The sequence below is a fragment of the Sebastes fasciatus genome, chromosome 12 (assembly GCF_043250625.1).
Source record: "Sebastes fasciatus isolate fSebFas1 chromosome 12, fSebFas1.pri, whole genome shotgun sequence".
Lineage (NCBI taxonomy): Eukaryota > Metazoa > Chordata > Actinopteri > Perciformes > Sebastidae > Sebastes > Sebastes fasciatus.
In genome coordinates this window covers 5,774,323-5,796,653 of record NC_133806.1, presented here as the reverse complement: position 1 = coordinate 5,796,653, position 22,331 = coordinate 5,774,323, and the positions used below count along the sequence as shown (strand labels likewise).

The 22,331-nt window shown below is 42.3% G+C and overlaps 2 protein-coding genes across 8 annotated transcripts in view; one reads left to right on the top strand and one right to left on the bottom strand.

Annotated features, from left to right (window-relative positions):
* LOC141778521 (cysteine-rich venom protein pseudecin) overlaps window positions 1–22,331 on the bottom strand; it is a 153,301-nt gene that overhangs the window by 114,055 nt on the left and 16,915 nt on the right. For all 6 annotated transcript variants that reach the window (XM_074652834.1, XM_074652828.1, XM_074652835.1 and 3 more), the window contains exon 2: window positions 10,151–10,194. Coding sequence is in view for 1 of the 6 variants with exons in the window: in XM_074652827.1 (XP_074508928.1) it covers window positions 10,151–10,194 (44 nt within the window). In the remaining 5 variants the exon portion in view is untranslated. The remainder of the gene's footprint in view (window positions 1–10,150; window positions 10,195–22,331) is intronic.
* rftn1b (raftlin, lipid raft linker 1b) overlaps window positions 1–22,331 on the top strand; it is a 135,047-nt gene that overhangs the window by 99,057 nt on the left and 13,659 nt on the right. For both annotated transcript variants that reach the window (XM_074652826.1, XM_074652825.1), the window contains exon 7: window positions 6,032–6,147. In XM_074652826.1, the coding sequence (XP_074508927.1) occupies window positions 6,032–6,147 (116 nt within the window). The remainder of the gene's footprint in view (window positions 1–6,031; window positions 6,148–22,331) is intronic.

Genomic DNA, 22,331 nt, shown 5'->3' with positions numbered 1-22,331 from the left:
GACATTTGTGCAGAAATAACTGCTGCAGCTCCTCCAGACCAACAGAGGTTTCCCGTGTCTTGTGAAGTGACGGAGCTCCGCAGAGAGAAACGTTGTCGTCTTGTTACCGACCGGGTGCCGGTGTCTTCCCTGTTCTCTCCGGCTGCGGACGGGAGGCGATAACGTTACTCGCTGCGGAGCCCTGCTGCCTCAGCCTGCGCTGAGGCAGGAAAAGCCAACACTATGATCAGCATTGATTCATGGAGAGACCTTCGTCTGATCAGCTAACATTACTGCCAAGCAGGTGAAATATAGAGTGATATTGTGGTTTTAGCTGACATGTGTCGCCTCACTGTTTTGAGCGATGCTCATTCAAGTCTATTTAGAGCGAGGAAGCGCGAGCTCGACGCTGACTTTCATTGATTTCACGGCCACAGGCGTCGCTGTTAACAAGCATTTCTGAAAGTTACAAATAGTCCCTTTAAATATACTATGAAGAGCTTTAATTTTGGGTTGATTTTGGCGGTCCCTGCGGACAAAAGCGATAGCGTTTCCGAGCACCAGTCCCTTTAGAAAACTTCTCATTTTACTGCAGTAGGGTTTGAAAGTCTGCCCCGCTCAGTCCTGGTTCTCTCGTGCCTCCCTTCCCTCCAGCGGGCCCAGCAATACAACCAAATCTGGGTCTGTCTGCGGCGGACCCGGTGGCACCATTGACAAGCCAATCTTCTTGCTTGTGGTCTTGTTTACTTAAGTAGCTCATATAGAGGTATCAGTATTAAATTAAGACTGTTTCATAAACAGTTCCTCGCAGTAACTTTAACAATGAGAAAAATTATCTTTCTCTAATGTTGTTGTTGTTGTTGTTTATATTTCTGATTGTTGACCAAGAGTTCATAGATTACCTGCCTTCTGTTTTAGCATGTGCATCACTGCGCATGTTCCTGCAGGTTCTGCGACTCTGGCCTTTTCCTAAATACTGTGCTACCTCTCTGTCGTTTCTGACAGTCGGCTGTTTGCCATGGTCCAGAGGGATGCTATTATGCACACAAAACACACCGTGTCCCCATGCTCCTTCTAAAGATGGGTTTCCATGGTGAAGCTGGATGAGAAAGCATTAGGGGGCATTGTTCGCATACGCATGTGTATCTGTGTGTGGATCGCTCAGGTGGTGTAAGTCCTGTCTGGTGTGGCAGGATTGTTTGCAGTGAGTGGAGACCTCGCCTGAGCCACGGGGTAGGATATTACAGCAATATTGAATTTACAGATCCTAAGCTGCACGCAGGCCGCCCCGCTGTCATAAGACACGCATTAAAGATTCATACAAACTGTAGCACTGCCTGCAAACACACACACACATACATACACAGTATGCCTACATGTATCCACATATACCTTCAAAGACACACACGTACACCCATTTAGACACACAAGTTCACACTACCTCCCTGGAGTTGGCAGCAGGGGTTGAGTTTGTTTACTGAAGAACTGACAGTAATGGTGTTGACGGGGAGTTTGCCTTTGTTACTTGTATAGCTTAAGCTATCTCCAGAGCCACAATGAGGATTTGTAGCCCGGTTGTGAGACATTGAGCTATTCATATGCATGACAGTCAGCCCTCACTGGTTTCTAAATTTGGGTAAAGCCAATGGAGGGAGAAAAACAAGGGAGAGAGAGAGAGGAGAAGATACAGGAAATATGAAATTCCAATAAGGTTTTTTTTGGGGGAGGGTTTTCGGTGAAAAGAAATTCAGGGAAGGAAAACCATGTGCAAGCGTTTCTCTGAGACAAAAGATTAGAACTGCAATGTTTGTGTATGTGTGTGTACTTACAGTATGTGCATACAGGATGCACACGTGTCTCTATGTGGTTGTACTTATCTCTATACAGGTTTTGACAGCACAGAATGAGTTGCAGTCAGAAGACAGGTTCTACCACTCAGTGTTCACTTAGCAATGGTAATTTAAACTAGCGCTGGGCGATATGGCTTGTAAATAATATATTTACATTATTCAATTATTTATTTTAATACATTATAATTACAATATTTAATTAGGATATATCGCAATATACAATATATATATTGTACATATAATAATAATAATAATAATAATAATAATAATAATAATAATAATAATAATAATAATAAATCAATCAATCGATCTTCATCATCAATACATCATTGAGAATTATAACATTTTCTATTTAAACAGGCACAGCTTTTCTAGCCTTTACGGCACTGGTTTAGCGGCCCACGAAACCAATTGCATTCATTGTAAATCTTCTCTGATGATGCTACTTAGCCAATCAAATCTGTGCATTTTGATAAGCATTGATCATCAATATACTCGATGTTGGTGATATAGTCAATTACTACATCCCACGTAGAACAAGCCACAATACATTGAGTATATTCAATATATCGCCCAACCCTAGACCTTTATGCAGTTCAGTGTATTTGGGCATATGAGCAAAATGGCAAATGCACTCAGGTGGTTAAAGCCAAATCAATTACAGTAATCACTGCGCATTAGAACTTGTGAACAATGTGAACAAAGCGGTTGCTTGCCATCCCCTGTGGTTGACTTGTCAATAGCGCAGTATTGCAATATTGCGGTTACTGCGACAGCCCCACAACGTGACCTGACTTCCTCCTTCACTACCGTCATAACTACGCCCACGTAGAGCGTCACAGTTTGACGCGTAGGACCACTGACCAAGCTGCCATATTTGACGAGTTGGGAGTGAGAACTGGCTGGCATTAGCTGGGCTAAACATGAGCACCCACCCACTATCACACACACTTGTTAAATAGAAAAGTAGATCATGTTCACAGCTGTAGGGCTTAAATGAATGACTCAACAGCTCAAGTGATGAGGTTCCATTTATTTATTGAGATTCTCAGGAGCCCTGTGATAATCCTTATACATCAGCAGGCACAAGTCCAACAGAGGGTTTTGACAGCTAGCGTTGGTGATGATCCACAAATATGAATGACGCTGAAGTTCCAGTTTGTTTTTTTCACACTGAAAGACTGTCCTCTGTATCTAGTGAAGGAAATGATTGCTCCCACATAAGCTTTAGTCACAAAAATATGGTTATCTTTTAGTTCTACCACGTTAAAAATGTAATTGCCAGTGCATGTACTGTAATTCCCAGGGTGGATGGATGATAAATCCCCTCCACAGCTGTAAAAAAGCGAATTTCTCACCCTTAACCTCCCAGTTGACTTTGGCCTGTGCACGTGGCTGGGCTCACACAGTATAAAACATATCAGCTGTAACTTGGTGGAAAATGGAAATGAATGAATATTAATACAGATTAAAAAATTGCTTTCCCACCTGGAGTTTTCCAACCCTGTATCTTCTGTATTAAAGCACACAGATTATACATTTGCAAACACCCCCTGGTATCTAATCCTCTGTTCCTTCTCTACCAGCTAAAGTCTGCCTGGTAACCAACAGGTGCCAGCCTGCCAACTGCTAAACCTTTGGCTCCGCAGGGAAGAGCCACATCCAATCCACACATATTAGACACCATGGTCTCTTTTTCTTTTTCTCTCTCTGGATGTCCACTCGTCCTGTTTGAAATATAAATAAGCTGTCAGCAAACTGTCTCCAGCTCTCTGAGGCAGCGCCTGGCACACATGTTTAAATCATGTCAGCAGACATGACCTTGGGCGGGGTCACTTTCCGGCTCGGCGGCGGGCAACTGGACTTGAACACATGTACACTTATCTGTGAAAGCTTTGCTTCATTTGAGTCTATGTGGAGGTAGAAAGGAGTTACTGCTTTTATTGTTGTAGTCTGAGTACCGTGACGTCTTATCCGTTCCGTATCCGTCAACCAAAACAAACCGCTAATCGAGAAAATAATCGATAGATTAATTGATTATGAAAGGAATCATTAGCTGCGGCCCTAGCTGGAATCATGACTACTTCTGAGGCCAGACTGACTTCAGTAGGTGATGCACAGTTGCACACAACTTCATGGGAACAACTTCCTGTGTACTTTCTCTGCTGTTTCCTCGTTCGAAACACTGTGTACTAGAAATCCATGTACAACAGCAGGTTTGCGAACATGTCCATGAATATTAGGAACAAACTGCTTCCAAACTTACTTGATATGTACAGCCAAAGACCTCCCGTCTACATTCAAACGCCCACACACCAAAGATACTACAAACTCAACACTTTTCAGTCACTGTGTGTCAGCTTACACATGCTGAGTGACTGTTGGTGATCCTCTCGTCTGTCATTTAGGTGCTGATTTCAGCTGCATGTGTGTCACTTGCTGTCACCCCGCCACTCCAGCTATCTGACCCCCCCCCCCCCTCCATTTGCCTCTGCGTCTTTCAGTCCCAACGCTGTCACTCCCTGTTTTTAGTGCGACTGTATTTGCATGCCTCGCCCTGCGACCTTGACTGTGTGAGTCACGGGGGGATGGAGAGCAATTTTACTGAGGGCGCACGCACGGTGGTTTTTGCAAGTGTAAACAACTTATTCTCAGTCGGCCCGCCGGCTGCTCGGCTCAGCTCTCAGTCAATAGGCGCGAGATAATGTTTATTCGTGCACGCAACCGGTGCATTCCCCTGACGGACTCGACGCCCCCAGCAACCAACTCCTTCTCATCCACTTCCCTCCTTCTCCCTCTTTTCTCTCTCTTCTTGCTTAGCCTCTGTTTGCATTATCACCAGAGACCGCTCCCTCCAGAGCAGCGAGACAGAAACCCTGTGTCGATCTCACCCGAGTGATCCCTGTCGCGCCGGCAAGGAACCGACGGTGGGCCTCGGCGCCTCGCATTTTCCGGAAAGGCTTCTTTCCAATTATATGCCAAGGGCTGACGAATGAGACGGAGAAGCGTTGGACTGGGGGAGGAAGGGGGCGATGGAGGAAGAGAAAAGGCGAACGGGTGGAAGGGGTGAACAACGACAATGTCTGTATGTGAGAGACTAGATGTCTAAGAGATGTCCTCAATTGAGCGTGCATGGGTCCTAAATAGGTTTTCAGGGAGGGGGGGAATAAAAGAGCCTGTCATCCGTCCACTCCATCTCTCCTACTGTCTTGTTCACTCCCTCCTTTTTTCTTTCCTTTCCCTCCCTCTCTCCATGAGCTCTCCAGCTGCCTCTCATCCCCCTATTATTAGGGCCCAGTAATGAAATGTGGAGTGTCTCGTATTGGTGCCTGGGCCCCGGCAAACTGCATTAGTGTGTAAATGGTGTAGGAGTAATGAGAAAGCACTCAGGCCAGCCGGGAAGACTGGACCATGGTATTGTGTCCATGTGTGTGTGTGCCTGCATGTAATGTGCACGTGCATCAAATGAATAACAAGAGACGTTGGGTGGAGAGGGGTCCCGGCTCGTGGGGGCCGGAGCGGTGTTTCTGTCTCGGATGCCAATCCTGCGATTGTTAGCTTCCAACGGGAGAGAAGCTTAGAAAATCTATTCGGTCAGCAGCACACAATCTCACTAGTGGCCTAAAGCATCAACGTCAATGTCTTTATGTGGCTCACTTAATTCAAGTCTTTCTAAAGGTGAATTATGCAGGCTTAGAAAAAGGATTTATGCTTTATGGGCTGACTTCATTAAATCAGTGGCTACATTTTGCCATCGCTAAAATCAGTCCATCTTCTTTAAAGCCGTGGCTCTCGGTCCTGATACTCTGGATCCTATCAGCTATTGCATTCACCTTGTTTCCCCGCTGTAATTAGCCTTTGTTTAGCTGTCGAGCATGAAAACCAGCAGAGCTCCGGGTCCTGAAAACCACTGATGTAGGGCATAATGTCTCCTCTTCTTTTTTAACATCCCAGAAGGGGAATACCTGCTCCTTTCTTTTACACTGTCTCCCTGCATAATGTATAAGTGCACATTGCTCATACAAATGGCCCACACCACTGGCTATGTAATAAAGGGTTGTGTGTGAATGTGGCTGAGTGATATCATTCCATTTCCTCTGGCCTAGAGGGCCTGAAGGAGCCGCAGAGACAAGACAGACACGCTCCATCCAGTAAATACTCTCTTCACGGCTCGATTTTTTTCTTCTCCTTCTTCTCTGCAGATATGCCTAAGTCGGTGGAAAGTGTCTTCATCTTCCAGGAGGCGAGCGAGGGTGAGCCAAACGCAGCGACCCCGACATACGATGCCATCGTGGTGGAGCAGTGGACCGTTATTAACGTGAGTGGAGAGATTTTTCTTTTCCTCACAGTGTCACGGGTGTTGTGCCCTTGTCTACAAGGTTGCATAAAATAATGAATACTGTCCAAATGAGTGATTCCAGGCTATTTGTAATTCATGCAGCTTAGTATCCAAGGAATTGCACATCAAAATTACGTATTATACACTTCAGGATTTACGTCCAATGCCAACCTTCAGTTCCAACGCAGGCAGTAGAGTGACCTGTACCTATGGATGGGAAGGGGGAAAGTAAGCGTGTAGAGGTCGGGGTGGTATATAGATGTGTAACACCATGCAGAAGACCAGAGTTTGTGTCACACCACAGCCCTGAAATCAGCACTCGCCATATTTTGATATAGCTGTTGCGAATTAAAGATAAAAACCCTGAATAAAGGAGAGAAACACACGGAATTCAGATGCTTTCATGAAAGGCACAAGGGCTCACTGAATGGTTTGATGAGAATGAAAATGATGTGATTCATAAGCTGGGGCCTTCGCAGTCACCACATCTCAACCCAAACGAACACGAATGGGAGATTTTGAAATGACGTGTCAGACAGCGCTCTCCACCACATCAACACACCAAATAAGGGAATATCTTTAAGAAGATTATGGTTTATCCCTCCAGGAGAGGTTCAGAGACTTTGGCCCTGATCAGACGGAGCGCGTTTTAGAAGCCTGGGTTGGGCTTTTCTGTAATTGTTTTCAATGAGAGTAAAGCGTGTTGTGCGCCGCTTTTGCGTTGCTGAGCATTTTTTGCAGGAGTGCCCTGAACGCCTTGAGTTGAGAAAAACTCAACTCACCCTTTTTTTTAAGTGGTTTACGTCTCCAGTCTGATCTCGAGCGCACAGCTGATAAGTACGTGGTTCGTTTACATGATGTAATGTAACGCTTGCTGTTATGACACGAGCCAAGTTCTCTGCCATCATTACGACGGTTGTTTAATTATTCCTCGTTCAGCTTGACCCAAAGTTCCATTCTCACTTAATGAAAGTGTCATTGTGTGACTCCCATCATGCAGTGCATTCAGTGTGCCCGAGGCAGACAGCCGTGGTCGTGCTGCTTGTTTGTTTTTTTTCTCAATCGAATATTCTTTTTCATATTCGAATGTCTATTTTAATTTTGAATATTTGTTGACAGCCCTTCTGGATACCCAGAGCTACATGACTTTACCAATCGTAGTTACCATGATCTGAACAGAAAACAGCAGGAGGCAAATTAGTGCGGTATTTGAGATTTTGTGGTTTGCATAAATTTAAACTGTACTATTAACTATTAGGTAGCGTACAGTTTGTGGTTTGTATTAAGCTAATGTTATGCACTAATTTGGTGGTAGCCTAGCAAAAATTTGAAAAAGATGCAGCAAACAACACAGTCTGATCGGGCAACAAAAAGGCTGTGCCTCTTATTTCCACCTGCAAAACACGCCCTTCCAAGCCTTAGAGAATCTATGCAAAGGGGCACTGAAGCTACTTATGGCAGCCCAACACCTTACTAAGACTCTTTACAATGTGCTGTTACAGGCCTGCAACGATTATTTTCATTGTCGATTATTTTCTCGATTAATCGATTAGTTGTTTGGTCTAGAAAATGTCAGAAAATGGTGAAAATGTCGATCAGTGTTTCCCAAAGCCCAAGATGACGTCCTTAACTGACTTGTTTTGTCCACAACTGAAAGATATTCAGTTTGCCGTCACAGAGGAATAAAGAAACCAGAGAATATTCACATTTAAGAAGCTGGAATCAGAGAATTTTGACCTTTTTTCCTTAAAAAAATTACTCAAACCAATTATTCAATTATCAAAATAGTTGGCGATTCATTCAATAGTTGACAACTAATCAATTAATCGTTGCAATCACCAATCAATATCAGTAAAATATTCATATTGATATCGTGGTATTCAACAATATATTTAAGCCACTTTGCCCAGCCCTGATTAGAACACAAATCCATCCTTCGTGCCCTTCCACCCCCTCCTCACATCCAACCTTCCCCCCCCCCAAACAATCCCAAAGGCAAATCTGGCAAATCTCAATTTATGGGACATGTGTCGAGGCCGCTTGTCTTATCAGGAGCAAACAAGCCCTTATCTGCCAACCGATTACCGTCTCTCCTCAGCACAAGTTCCAAGTTGGAAATTGATTTCTGTCTAGAGTTGAAGGGTTTGCGGCCATTTCATTGCCTTTCATCCGTATGTATGTGTGTATGTGTGTCTGCGTGTATACATGTTTGTGCATGCCGCTGTATGTGCATGGATGAGTTTGGTTTTGTGTGTCTGTATGTGTTTGCCGATGTTATCTCTGTAATTGAATTTAGACTTTTTTGCGGCCCGTGGCTGTCCAAGTGTGAAAGGAGACTTTTGTCCCCCAAATGTGGCTCTCTGATTGTCCAGCCCAGTGCTGATGGCCACATGTGCCAATAAAAAGACTCCTGCAGTCGTCTGGCGGCAGTAAAGCCTCCCCTCCTCTGAGATGAATGGTAATACTGTTACAGCTTAATGGATTTCAAGGTTTCCTCAGAAACGTCAACAGTGAACGACGGCGAACCAACACCCAGTGTTCCAGGAGATCCAATCAACCCTTCCACTGGGACTTTATCAAAAACTGTTTCACCCGAGCAATCTGCACCATGCCAAATCAGATTGACAACACACTCTTTCACAAAGGGCGATCAGGGCCTCACATCATCCTCATTCATTGTGATAACTGCCTAAAAATTGATATGCAAAGTACCCTCGCAGCTCATTATTGTTTCAGTGCTGAGATAATTACAATGAAAAATAAGGCAGGATATTGATTGCGGGTGGATTTTTTTTTTTTCTCTTCTTCTTTTATATACGTCATCTTCTATTCCCCCCCTAGTGCTTTACAGTTTTATTTATCCAGAAGTCTGACAGGTGGTTGGATGTATGAAGCTCAGAGAAGAAGAGCATAGCAAGCCATTTCACTGAGGGCCAGCCATCATTTATACTGTCGTCAAGTGGGAGTGCATCATCTCAGGGACGGTGTCTGTTCATCACTGAAGGAAAAAAAACGCTCCATTGATAAATGAGTAATAACTAATCAGAGGATTTGCATGTGAAAAGCGTTGAATATCTAATGGCATCATATCTACAGGTGGTGATGAGCTGCAGCCCATCAGACTAATACTGAATATGGATGCATTATGCTGTTTATAATACTGATATTCTAAAGTGATCTTACTTTACAATGAGATGTTAAATACAGAACGTGTGACGTGTGGAGACTGGAGTTGTTTAAAGGCATCTTTTTCTTTTGCTGTGCATTACTTTTTCAATGGGCGATAACATGTGATTAGTTATTCATTAAATTTTTCAAGTAACTTAGGACGGTCGCAATAACTGCAATATTGCATTACCGCGCTATTGACAAGCTAACTGCAGGGGATGGCAAGCAACCGCCACAACCGCTATGTTCACGTTTCTTCTTTTATGAATTCTTTGCAATGAGAGCATCGCGTATTTACGCTATGCTACAAAAGAAAACCACAGTGTATGGTGGGCAGAGAGAAAATCAGATGGGGTTAGCCCGTCCAAGACCAATCACAGGCTACTTAATCTGTTCTGTTCTGAAACGCATATGTTAACCAAAATAGGCCATTGCAACTATACTTGCCTGAATGCACTACAGTTTAATCATACAAGCCTTAGGCCTATACATCATCAGATTTAGCGTTATGTTACAGGCACCAACAAGAGCAACATTAACAGCATCTCATAGCCTGGTGCGGCGGCCACATGTTCACACACACACAGCTGACAGACGCAACAGCATCATTAATCAAGCATCAATCAACATGCCCAGTAATGTAAAAAATGACACTTTAACATAGCTTGGCACGGCTGCCACATAAACCACAGGCACACACACCTACGGCAGACGAATCAGCATTGAATCCAATTTTACACCCAACAAAAAATATACCCAATAAACAATAGTATTGAAATAGGCCACCACAGTACAAAATTGTAAATTATCTTACTTTTGATGATCGCAGCAGGAGACGACGGGGCTTGGTGTTGAACACTGAAATAAAGAGCAGAGACAAAGAGTTCAGTCTGTATGATGACCTGATGCCAGTTTTTATCAGACTGACAGTTGAAAAAATTCTTTCAACAGTACAGCTTGTTATGGGCAGGATGACGAGGGGCCACATATGTGTAGTTATTACTTGGCGCTAGTTGAGGAGAAAACTGGCGCAGGAGCAGGTTGGTTGAGAATGATGGTTGACCTCCTCCTGCTCCTCAAAATGTCTTTGTTTGATTTGTTTCTCTATGATTTTGATCGTAATAGGGTTGCACAGTATACCGATACCCCGTTTTATTAGTACCGATACTTTAAGAGTGATTTTAAGTGTTTTAATACGAGCCGTGAGTTGCCTCAATATGCGACCGCGGGGCAGTGTGTGTTAGCAGCGCTCTGCTTTAGAGGACGCCATTAGGATTGGGAGCAGGCAGTTATAACTTTGCTACTGGTGGAGCAATCGGTCAAAAAATAAACTGTAGTGATAACCAGAAGGATGGAGTCAACTAGTGAAGTTGAAAAGAAGATTAAAGCAGGTCATGAATCTCTCGCCGGCTGCACAGTCCATCTCTGAGCTGGTGTCTCTCCCAGCAGAACTCCCTTAAAAAAAACAAGGAAATAATAATAATTTGGCAAACACATAATCCACCAAAGAGCACGTGTTAAAGTATTATCTTACTGTGTTTCTCTGTAACACGAATGGACGGAGAGGAAAAGTGGTCAGGCGAGAGTTATTCTCTTCACACCACTTGAACAACACAGCTCTTTCTACAGTTACTGTGGTGTTTTTCTGATTTAATCAGCTTTTCTCTCATCAACTTCTCACAAAACTTCATCTGAATTTATCATCATTTTTTTTTTTTTTTTTGGAAGCCTCTCGTTGTCTTCCATGCTGCAGTACCACTCTCCATCTTTACCTTAATCGATGCACCAGCGGGGGCAATGTTTTACAAAAAAAAGGCCTTATTAAACACTTAATGAATACATTTTTACATTTAAACATTTTTAATTAATAAAAAAAATATTTTATGTTCCATGTTCTGTCATCTATTATTATTTACTAATGTTTTAGATTTTTGCCGTGGTATCGTTTCAGTATCGGTACAGAGATATTTAGGCAGGGTATCGTGCCGAAGTCCGAATTTTGGTATCGCGGCAACACTAGATCTTAACCTACATTAAAAGCAGCTAGCGTAGAGTAAGCTTTTCTTCCTCTGTGCAATGCCCAGTGTTTTGGTTTAATCAGTGACCTTGTTATCCGTTGACTTTCAGCCGAATGCATCCGTGTGCTCGTAGTAACTCCTGTAAATGGTTGGCGTAGATAATAAACACAAAGGAATATTTATTTAAAATTGATAAAATAAAATTCACATCTTTCTGTCCATGTTTTCAGCAGCTGTTGTCAGGATGCATTCGGCTGAGAGACATCAGTTAACACGGTCACTTGTTAATGTGAAACACCAGCTGTACACCGAGTGAAAGAGAAGGGGCTGCTCGCAATTTGTGAAATGCACTGCCACTCAGAAAATCGGACCTATCAGGTAGCCTTAACAAGAAGCAAGAATTGTTTTATTTTTATTGGTTGTAGTCAAATAATTGAAACAGCTTCACTGACTGCTATTCACTGGATGATCCAGCAAAAAAGGAAGCCTTCTGATTGGGTGGGTCTGAGTGACAAGGCAGTGGTCGACTTCCGTGTCCGTCACGTGATGCCACTGGGCCAAAAAATACTTTTTCCCATAGACTTACATTGGGAAAGAGACGTCTGTAAATCAGCGGATAATTTATTTTTTTGAGGTAAATCAACTTCCCAGTACGAACACTTGGATAGCCCTTATTTAAATCATTAGGTCCTAAATGTTGTAAAATGCACTAATAGCTGAATCCAGAGTTATTTTCCTTCCTCCATTCACGTGAATGAGACCTGGGCTGGGAAGCGGAGTTAAAGGAAACGCTACTGCTCTATGGGCCTAATGGACGCAAAAGATCGTCGGATGATCGGGGTCATTTTATACTCCGAAGTCGGGCTTTTCTTGCTTCATGCGCCACTGAGCAACTTTCAAAGGAATGAACGGGGCCTCGTCTCAAACGTTGTATTCAGTTCTCTTTATACATCCATGAAGCCCACCCACAGCTACAGTACACAGCTGGTGAGGTCGTATTCATTTTTAAATGTGCGACAATTTTGGACGAAAAAATTAATTAAATCAGTTTAGTTGTACTGTGGTAAGACACAGAAATAAGTTATTTTTTAAGTACTGAAGTACACTGATAAAAAGCCAAGAAATGTGAAAAAAAACATAGATGAGACAAACAAAATTTCATGAGTCAAAAAATTCAGACTACAGAACAAATAGAGAGAAATCAAAGAAGAAAACAAATCAAGTGCTAAGGAAATGGTTTCTACTAAAGGAAAGCAGAACACAGCCTGAAGGAAAACAGCACAAAATCAACAAAATGCATAAAATGACAAGCGACAGAAATATGCATACGTACGTCCAGGGTGTTAAAAGGCTGCATTAAAATGCCATCAGTGCTAAAGAGCTGATACAGACATTTCTTATAGCTTTATCATGAAAAGCAAAACAACAGAGATTTTTGGACAGATGTTCTGAATACATTTGAAGATGCAGCAGTTGCCTGAACATGACAATGACCTGAATATGAACCATATGGATGGCGGTGAAGTGCTCCAAATGAATAACTCATCAAGGGTCTCTTCTATGAAACTCCAACTAGGACCAGCTTCACATCTCTTGTGTCCTGTGGGGAAATCAATACAGGAGCTGCCTTGAAACTAATGTAGTGAAAGCCCGCTTTCCTATTTCCACTGAGTTTTAAAAGGAGCAATATCCAAACAAAACATGTCCCCCTTCAGACCTCAGCTAGGGTCGGCCTTAATATGTTTACTCGCCATGAGCTGCTGCAGTAGAATTTCTCCATCAAGAGGGACAACGTGCATTAGCAGCAGGGTGTTGTTTTTCAGTCTGTATCCAGATAAAACGGTGAAGGAGCACCAGAGTCACAAAACATCCATGTATGTGTGTTTTATTAAAAGATGAACTGATATTCAGCTGAGCGTGAGGATTATAAGGAGACTTGTGTTTCTTAGAAGCTTCTCATCCTCTCTTTCATACCTTCCTAATGTTGTTTATAGCACCATTATCCACTTCAACTCTGCCAGACGCAGCAGTAGGTCCATTATGACAAATGTAAGTTGTGCAAAAGCAGTGTTTTAAAATAAGCATCATAGAACTCTTTGAGGCCGCCCCCATCTCTGCTTGAGGCTAGTGGCCTCAAGGCTACAATACCCACTGCATTGTGGTTAATATAGGCGCCAGAATTTGACAAGGAAGAAGAATGTATGGAACAAAAAAGACAATATTTCTGCTTCTGTGAATCGGTTTTTTATCCTTTTTTTAAACTGTCCATGTGAGTCTGACAGTGTTATAGGAGTACAATGCTAAATCGGTGGACTGCTCTTCTAAATGGGCACCAATTTAGTATTGCATTTCCATATACACTACTCAAAACCAAGGAACAGATATAATTCAAATGATATTTTTTATTACCAGAATGTCACCAAAGTCAGCATACCGCTCTCCCTGGTGTCTCCGAACCCTAAAAAGGCTATCATTGAAACAGTAACCCTGGTCTCGTCTGCAAAAGAGTACCGACCTCCAGTTCTGGTGTTCACATGCAAATTCAATCCTGCTGTACGGTGTTCTGCAGTGAGAATAGGGCCTGTGAGTGTGACCGGTGTTCTGGCTCTCATACCATCGCCACGGAGTCGATTCCCAACGGTCTTGTCAGATAAGTGAATAGTGGAAGTCAATTTCCAGGGATCGAGCTGCGATTTTGATGGGACAAGGTGACGAGATAACAGTCCTGTCTAGGTGTCATACGCAAACGACCTTGTCCTTGTCTGCCCAGTCTCCTGATAACATCTCCATAGTTGTCTGGCCACACTTGTAGACACATCAAACCGAGTAGTTGAACAGCTCCCGAAACCTCAGTCTTGTCCAAATGCAATCTGACACCACCAACGACCATCAGGAGACATCCAGCAATCATAGTACATACAGAAAACATCATCCTTCTCATAGACTGCATAATTAGCTAATGCAAAAATCCCATCCCTTACTCTGTATATGTTCACACAGCCACTCCTATAGGCATTCTCGTCACGCTTCATACCATTAAAAGCTAAACTAATCCCGTAATCACACAAACAGTGCACCACATGTAACTTTTATGGTAGACCAGGTGTGCCATTCTAAAGTGTAGTGTAATTCAGCTGGGAGACAAAATTAAGTTGGATATCCTGTTGTTGTCTTTTGTATGGGTCAAGCCTCAAAATGCTGAATCCTTTATTTCTCGTGATGCAGCTATGTCTTTCCTTAGATCCTCCTGCCTCGTAAACAACCATGTTTTACGAACGTCCACCCTCATAGGCTTGCCGCGGTAGTCGGTGTTAAATGGTGGTTGGGCATAAAACTTATTTAGTACATTGTGGCGTATCAGTGCCGTGTTATCAACACATAGTCGGATAACAGACACTACAATCTGAAAGTGAAAGTGTCTGCTCTGTATGGAGTCTCCATCAGAGTATCAGGAGTCAGATTCCCCACATGGGACGAGAGAGAGTTGACAGACAAGACAAAAGCGGAAGATTCGGTGTCAAAGCGAAAACCAAAAGCACCTATTTGGCAATACTTCGGATTTAAACCTAATGCTATAAGGAACCATAACGTTAATGAGGCAATCGCCGTGCGGAGGAAGAAGCGGTAACAGACAATTTGGCGCAGCAGCACCAGATAGACCGATGCGGCATAGCAGCGAAAGCTGAACCAGAGAGGCCAGACACACAGTCATCTGACGTTAAAGATCAAAGTAAGCGCTTTACATATATTGAGCGCCGTCTTTTCTTGTAAAATGTCCGGTGTAAATCGGTAACTTCGGCGTTGTCACAAGTTTATTAACCGGTGGGAAAGTTTTCTCACCGTCACATCCCTATGCCCACGGTGTGTAATGCACATTCTCAAATAAAAATTGCTAAATTGCAAAATGAGGTTACTCAACTTTTCTCAGACTTCACAAAGCTCCCCCAGAGCCACAGAGAACATGATACAACAGTTTTTCTACAGGTTGTGTATTACTCCCTACAACTAGTAAATTGACTTTGACATGTAATCTCGGTGAAGTGCCCCCACGAGATCAGGGATAAAGAAGTCAAAAATCAATGTACAGCTACTGTATTTGGCCAAGGATCATCCTTATTGGGTCAATTTACCAAATACCAAGAGAGCATATTTTACACTTCCACCTAGTGGTATCCAGCTGTGCACATAATCTTGGTGTGTTGTGTTCCACCTCCCCAATACAAAGAAGGTAAATTGTTTTTGAGCAGCGCAAACAAAAGTCCATTTCAGGATGATAGAACAAATCTCCAACCCTCAGCACATAGGACTGAAAATATCCTGCAAAGCCACTGGAGGTAAATGAGAAAGTTTGTTTTTTTTGGTTCTTTGTGTTACCGACCCTTTAAAATATTCCTGACCAGAGCAATAATACTGGCATGGGTGTTTATTGCTCTAATTAGGTGCAGCAGAGATGCAGTTATAGGCTCTACTTCTGAACCTATACTCACAGTAAAAAAAAGAAATAGAGAAAAAAAAAAAACTGCAAGAAAATGATTGCAGTGCTTTATGCATAACTTAGAAAAATGGTAAGAGCAGATAGCAAGACAGATTGCTAAGTAGGTCTCTGGTTACCACAAGAAAAGCAGTGTTTATGGGTATTATTAGCGCAGCGAGAACATAAAAAATAACTGTTGTTTTATGAGTTTGGTGTTCCCAAAATGATTTAAAGCTGAAATAACTGTTTTTTCGCTGACTTCAGATGGAAGCTGTGTGTGCTTTACTGTCTCCACATACTTTTAGATATCACGGCGTGATTGTCAGAAAGTAAAATGTTCTCTCAACCACTTCAAGCGCTGCAGTTTGACGATGTCGGCAGGCTTGCTCACTCCTTGATCTTGACAACTCGTAACCCAAAAGACAAACCGGAAAAACTGCAAGGAGAGTGCGTGTGTGTCTACTTTTGCAGAAAAGACAACCTAAAAGTTAATATCAGTGGAGTTCAAATTTAAGAAATGGCAGTCCAAAGTCAAAGCAAGTGAAAGGAGCTTAACAGCGCTGACATTGTTGTCACTCATTCCCAGAATTCACTTGCATCGCCAGCTTTGAAGAGCAGCACTTCACAGTACTCCAGAAACTAAAGAAATGGGATTAGGCCCCATATCACAGCATCGGTGTGGCAGGGAGGACTCTTTGAAGAAATACTTTAGGACATATACAAGGACACCTCAGTCCTCATGAACATATCTCGTGTGTGTGTGTGTGTGTGTGTGTGTGTGTGTGTGTGTGTGTAGAGTCACACCAATCGTCTTGAGATCAGGTTCACACAAAAGCCACCTGGTACAGAGTGTCTTCCTCTGGGTTCACTAAGAATCACTTCAGTGGTCGATACAAAGAACACAGGATGCAGATTTGTACTTTTTTTTTCTCCAACATCAAGCCAGGTGCATTATTTATGACATACACTGTGTTATTTCTTATGTGTTGTGTCTGTTTGTGTGTGTGCATGCTGTGGCCTGCATGTTGTGCAGAGAGCCGATCGTTAACGTGCATCGCCTGTCCATGATATCTCTATCCTCTCTTTCTGAGGTGAGAGAAGAGGTGACCTAGATAGAAGGAGAGTAATTTGCACTGTCCCCGCAAGTGAGAGATCACGGCCGCTCCGTCAGACAACGTGACGATGATGCTGATAGATCCGGGGTGGAGGAGGAGGTTTTATAGGTTTTATAGGGTGTAGTTGTTGATCAGGTGTAGTGAGATATTAGAAACAAATAATAACATGTGTGTGACAGAAGAGAGGCTTAGCAGTGGTGATATACAGTTATTCAAGTACTGTAGTTAAGTAAACATTTTTAGGTACTTAGTATTTCCATTTTATGCTACTTTATACTTCTACTCCGCTGCATTTCAGAGGGAAATGTTAGATTAGATTTTATATTTAAAAAAAAAACTATGATAACATGATTTAATACTGTACAGTGACCTTTTGGCCTTTGACCCCTTACAGACAAGTAAAGCCCAGTTGCCCCTTGTCACACTTCAAATGTCTTGAGCGTTATTAGCAGTGCACCAAAGAGACATTTCGCGTCCCGGGATAGCCGTCACGATAGAACGTATATAACATTAGCTGTTAGCTCCGTGCAGAACTGTGCTGCTTACCGGCTGCTAACAGCTAACGTTAACTAGCTCCCGTCCTGTCGACTTCAACACAGGAGGTGCCATTGATTTACGTTATGATTCAGGCTCTATTCAGTAAAAATTAGTATTGGGCGAAAGTGAATTCTTATCATGATGTGTTCAAATGTAATCTTGTAAAATGTAGTTTTTGGCGAGGAACTTTAATAAATCCATTTGTCTGAAGGAGATGTTTTCACAGCAATATAAAATAGATATTAGAGAGGGACTTATGACCTGTTTACCTTCATAACAAAAACTGGTATGCAAACGGTAATAAAGGACGGTATGTTGAAGTACATGGGATTTATTTAGTTTTTTCCTGTGGTATGGAACTGGTATTGAGAATTGTGGAATTTCACTGGTATAAGTATCGACTACTAAATGTCTGGTATTGTGACATCACTAATATAATCCACCATAACCAGTTACAACAGTAGAATACTGCTTACACATCAGCAACAATATAATAATGTATTACATAAAAATAAATCAGTCACAGGGGCCATTACTTTCACTTTGGATGCTTTTAGTGCATTTTGCTGGTAATACATTAACTTTGTAATTTGAATGCAGAACTTTCACTAGCAATAGAGTATTTTTAGATTGCATTTACTTAAGTAAAAGTTATGAAGAGTACGTCTTCCACCACTGACAACCATATCATGGAGGTCCTCAGAAAATGGCTTAATACCAGTACCAGGCTAACGAAGAAAATCCAGCATGGTGTGGGTGGAGTGATGAGCAGAAGTGAACTAAGGAGGCAGATTTGAGTCCAAATTGAGGTTAACATTGACACAGAAACAGGCTTTGTCTTTATCTCTTGTTCCTCTCGTCTCCAAAGTAGGTTGTGGTTAAAAGAGTCAGCTCAGTTAACCTAAAAAAACATCTGGTTTCTACTTAACTAGCTGGTGGGCTAATTTAACAAAGCAGTAGACGGAGACATAGAGAGGAACTCTGGGTTGCTGTGTCAGAATTTAGCTCTGGGCCCTCTCTTTTAATAAAATAAAAGAATTAGGGCTGCAGCTTTTAAGTTGATGATTTGCCTGGTGATCTGTCTCAGAACCCCCATTTGAGTCATCAGCTTCAATCATCAAAAACTAATATTTTTCTTCCCCCTGCAAAAGTCAAAGATAAAAGCTTTCACTGACAGCACAAGAGGAACAGTAACAACGCCATGCACCGACTGAGCCTTTGTTTTCCTAACTACCTCACCATGTGTTATCAGGCTGCATAGTTTAGTCTAGACTCAAAGGAAGACTAATGCCTTGTAAAAGTCTAAAGTTTGGATGCACTTTGGATGTTTTTAATTGGCAGCAATGCAATTTTAAGCAGGGAAAATGTCCTTTTATGGTGCGTAGGTGTCCTTGGGAGGTAAAGAAAACCAAAGCATTGGACAAATTAAACATTGACCTGATGATGGATAAATGAAAGGTCAGAGAATCAAAGTTATTACAATTCTGGGCACGATGGGTGTCTGTAGCAAAATTCATGGCAATCCATCCAATAGTCGTTGAAAGATTTCACTCTGACCCATAAATGTCAACTTCATGGTGGCACTAGAGGAAAAGTCAGGGGATCACCAAAATCAGTAAAACACATCCTCTGTGGACCATGAACGTCTGTACAAAATGTCTTGGCAATTCCAGAGGACAAATATTTGTTTGATCGTGTTTGAATTGCACCATGAATCACACATATGATGTTTGTCAATTTAAAGCATGATTTTGCAAGTTAAGAAAGTCTCAGTTTGTCGTAGTATCATTTTGTTTTGTGTGAAACTGCTCAGTGAACTACATTTCTCGTCGCACACAATATACGTCACCAACACTAGCTAGCTAACTTAGCTATGACCACACACAAATGAAACCTTATCTTACCTGATGCGTTTTATCCAGCGACTTCTGGTCTTTTTATTAGCCAGGAAGCGAAAGAGCGAGTGAGACCAGTTGCTGGTTTGAGTACATCCCAGTAGGAAACACACAGGAATCGTAGCTTCAGAGAGAGAGACGTCACTTAAGCAACTTTTGGGTGTTTTCGTCTTTCTAATTACGTATTTTCACAGTCTGATACTTCAACAGTTTTACAACAAACTGAGACTTTTTTAATTTGCAAAATTATGTTTTAAATTGACAAACATCATATGTGTCATTCATGGAGCAATTCAAACGGACTCAAAAAAGTATTTGTCTCTCGCCGTTGACTACCGTTCATATTTCTTTCGAAATAAGGTCCCATGATGGTCCACCGGAAGGGTCGAGACTTCGCCTCTCTATGGCATTTGCAAGATTTCAACATGCCCGAAGGAAAACAACCAATCAGAGCCGAGGAGTGTCTACAGCAGCTGTCAATCACTGCTCGCGAAACTTGCAAACTCCGATCAAACGGTCAAACTAGGCAGCGCTGATCAAATATGAATCAAGATTCTGTTACTTTAATGCCAATTTCTCATCTCAAATGTTTTCAGAAAAACATATTTTAGTGTACTGTTTAGCTGTAAAATGAGAAAGCTTACTCCAGCCGGAGGGCGGTGCTTGTTTTTAACCTTGGACAGTGTTGGAAATCAATTTTTTTTCTTAACCTGCAACGTTGGCTGATGGATTCCAAATTTTACCAGCCCCTCAATAGATTACCATTGTTTTTTTGGCTGGTGATTTCCAACCCTGGTGGGGGGAGGCCTCTGATTGTGTGACAGAGGAATTGTGCTGCTTTAATGACACAAGTGCGTGCTGCCTACTAACCAAGAGGTTAAAGCACCCCTCCGGCCACGGCAGACCCGCTCGTCTCCCCCTCCCCCCCGACCGGAGCTTCCAATATTCATGTTGATTACTACCAAAGCTCCCAAAAAATGGTATTCGGGACAGCCCTAGAAAATATGTATTTAAAAAAGCACAAATATCAAGTGTTTATTTTTAAAATGCTTTTTAAACAGCCAATCATACTTTGAAAGGTTATTGCAGGGCTTTAAAAGATAGTGGCTGCTGAATTTTCTGTTGCTGTGACAACGCTCCAGGTTGAGCGAACCTATCGGGAACAGTATCTGAATGCCCTTTTTTAAAAGGTATTTGCTTCATCATTACTGGACTGTGTCTGCAAACCTGTTAACCCTGGTAGTCTGTAAAATTACAGCCATATTCAGAGCTGGGTGCAAAACAGAATTATGGTTTGTTATGTCTACCTTGCAGAGTCGGTGGAGGGGGTTTAAAGAAAAACAATATACTGGTGTTTTTGTTGAGCTCACTCTCCGGGTGCACTCTGAACCTCCGGTTGACCTGTAGCTGCACCCTCCTCTGCCATAGGGCTGAAAACAAACTTTGTCTCAGGTCCAAGTTTCCAAATGCTGGATAATACATCTCCATACCTTCTCTGAAAATGATAGACAGGAGGTTTAACATCAAAAACTTTAAGATTAGATGTAAGTTATTGCCTTAGCAGTTCTTGTTTTAGCTACCGTCATCAGCTGAGAAAACTGTGACAGTGAAAGTCACTGACATATTCTCCTCTTTCTGCTGAGATGCCCTTCAGCAAGGTGGTTGGAGCCCGCCGCTCCAAGGTACAAATGTGTTTTTCTGTGTGACGAGATGATCTCAGGAAAAAACCTGGATTTAATTTAAAGTAGCTTTAACTGAGGCGGGTGAACTACAGCTCCTCTTACTGTGTGGTCCTTCTTTTACAGTCACACAGATAACATCGAAGACAAAGATGGCGACGTGATTACTTTGTTTTTTAGGCTCACAGGTTGGTGCTGGAGTGCTGAGGCAGCGAGGTGGCCCTGCATAATAAGTCAAGGAGAGAGGGGAGCGAGACTCCGGGGACTGTGATTAACTCTCGTCTACTCCAAAGAACAGCAAGCCATTACAGAAAAATTATTTCTCAATTTACTTTCCGGGCAGGCTTTGAAAGAGCGCCTGTTTCTGGGAGTGGTTCCAACATAAACCCCCGAAAAAATGTAGATGCGCCGCTCCCTGTAGGAACTTAGAAAGTAATGCTTGTGTAAATAATGTCTGGAGCAGTGTCTTGTATTCTAACGATTAGCTCTTTTCAACCTACAACTTGATATGTGACTGCTTTAGGTCTGTTTGTGCATGTTCTGTCATCCTGGTCAATAAGAATCTGTGGAAGAAAAATGAGGCGTTGTGCGGTGGAGTGGGTTTAAGTGTTTTGACTTGAGGTCTGTCTCATGGCAGACAATAAGCAATGCATGCTGATCAGTGTCTCTCTCTCTCTGTCTCAGAAATGCTCTCACTCTTTATTCTCTCTGTATGACCACCCACCGGACCCTGATGCACAATCAGTAGAGGCAATACCAGTAGTCGTAGGAAAGTACTGCAGTCATGGTAGTAATCATACTTGTAGCAGTAGCAGCACAAGAAGTAGTACTTACAGCTTGAGGGACAGCATCAGGATAGCATTAGATGCAGTTGTCCTACTTCGCTACTTGTAGTTGCTGTGGTAGTAATTATACTGGTAGTAGTTGTAGTAGTAGTTATCGTACGGCTATCTAGATGTAGAATTCAAATGAATTAGTAGTAATTGTAATCAGAGATTGTTTTGATAGAGGTAGTAGTAGTAGGGGCATCAACAGTAGTAGACAGTGTCCGAAATTAACTCACACTCACAGTTGACTCACCGTCCAGGGGGACTGGTAGATGAAAAAATTCACCGGCCAAGCATATTTATTACCGGCAGAAATAATAAATGGCCTTTTTTGTGTCACATATACACACATATATTTGTTTCAGTACATTTCATTGAGTTATTAAGGTATGATGTTGAATACAAAACTAAGAGAACTTAATCAATAATTAATTTGCATGTTTGTTTTGA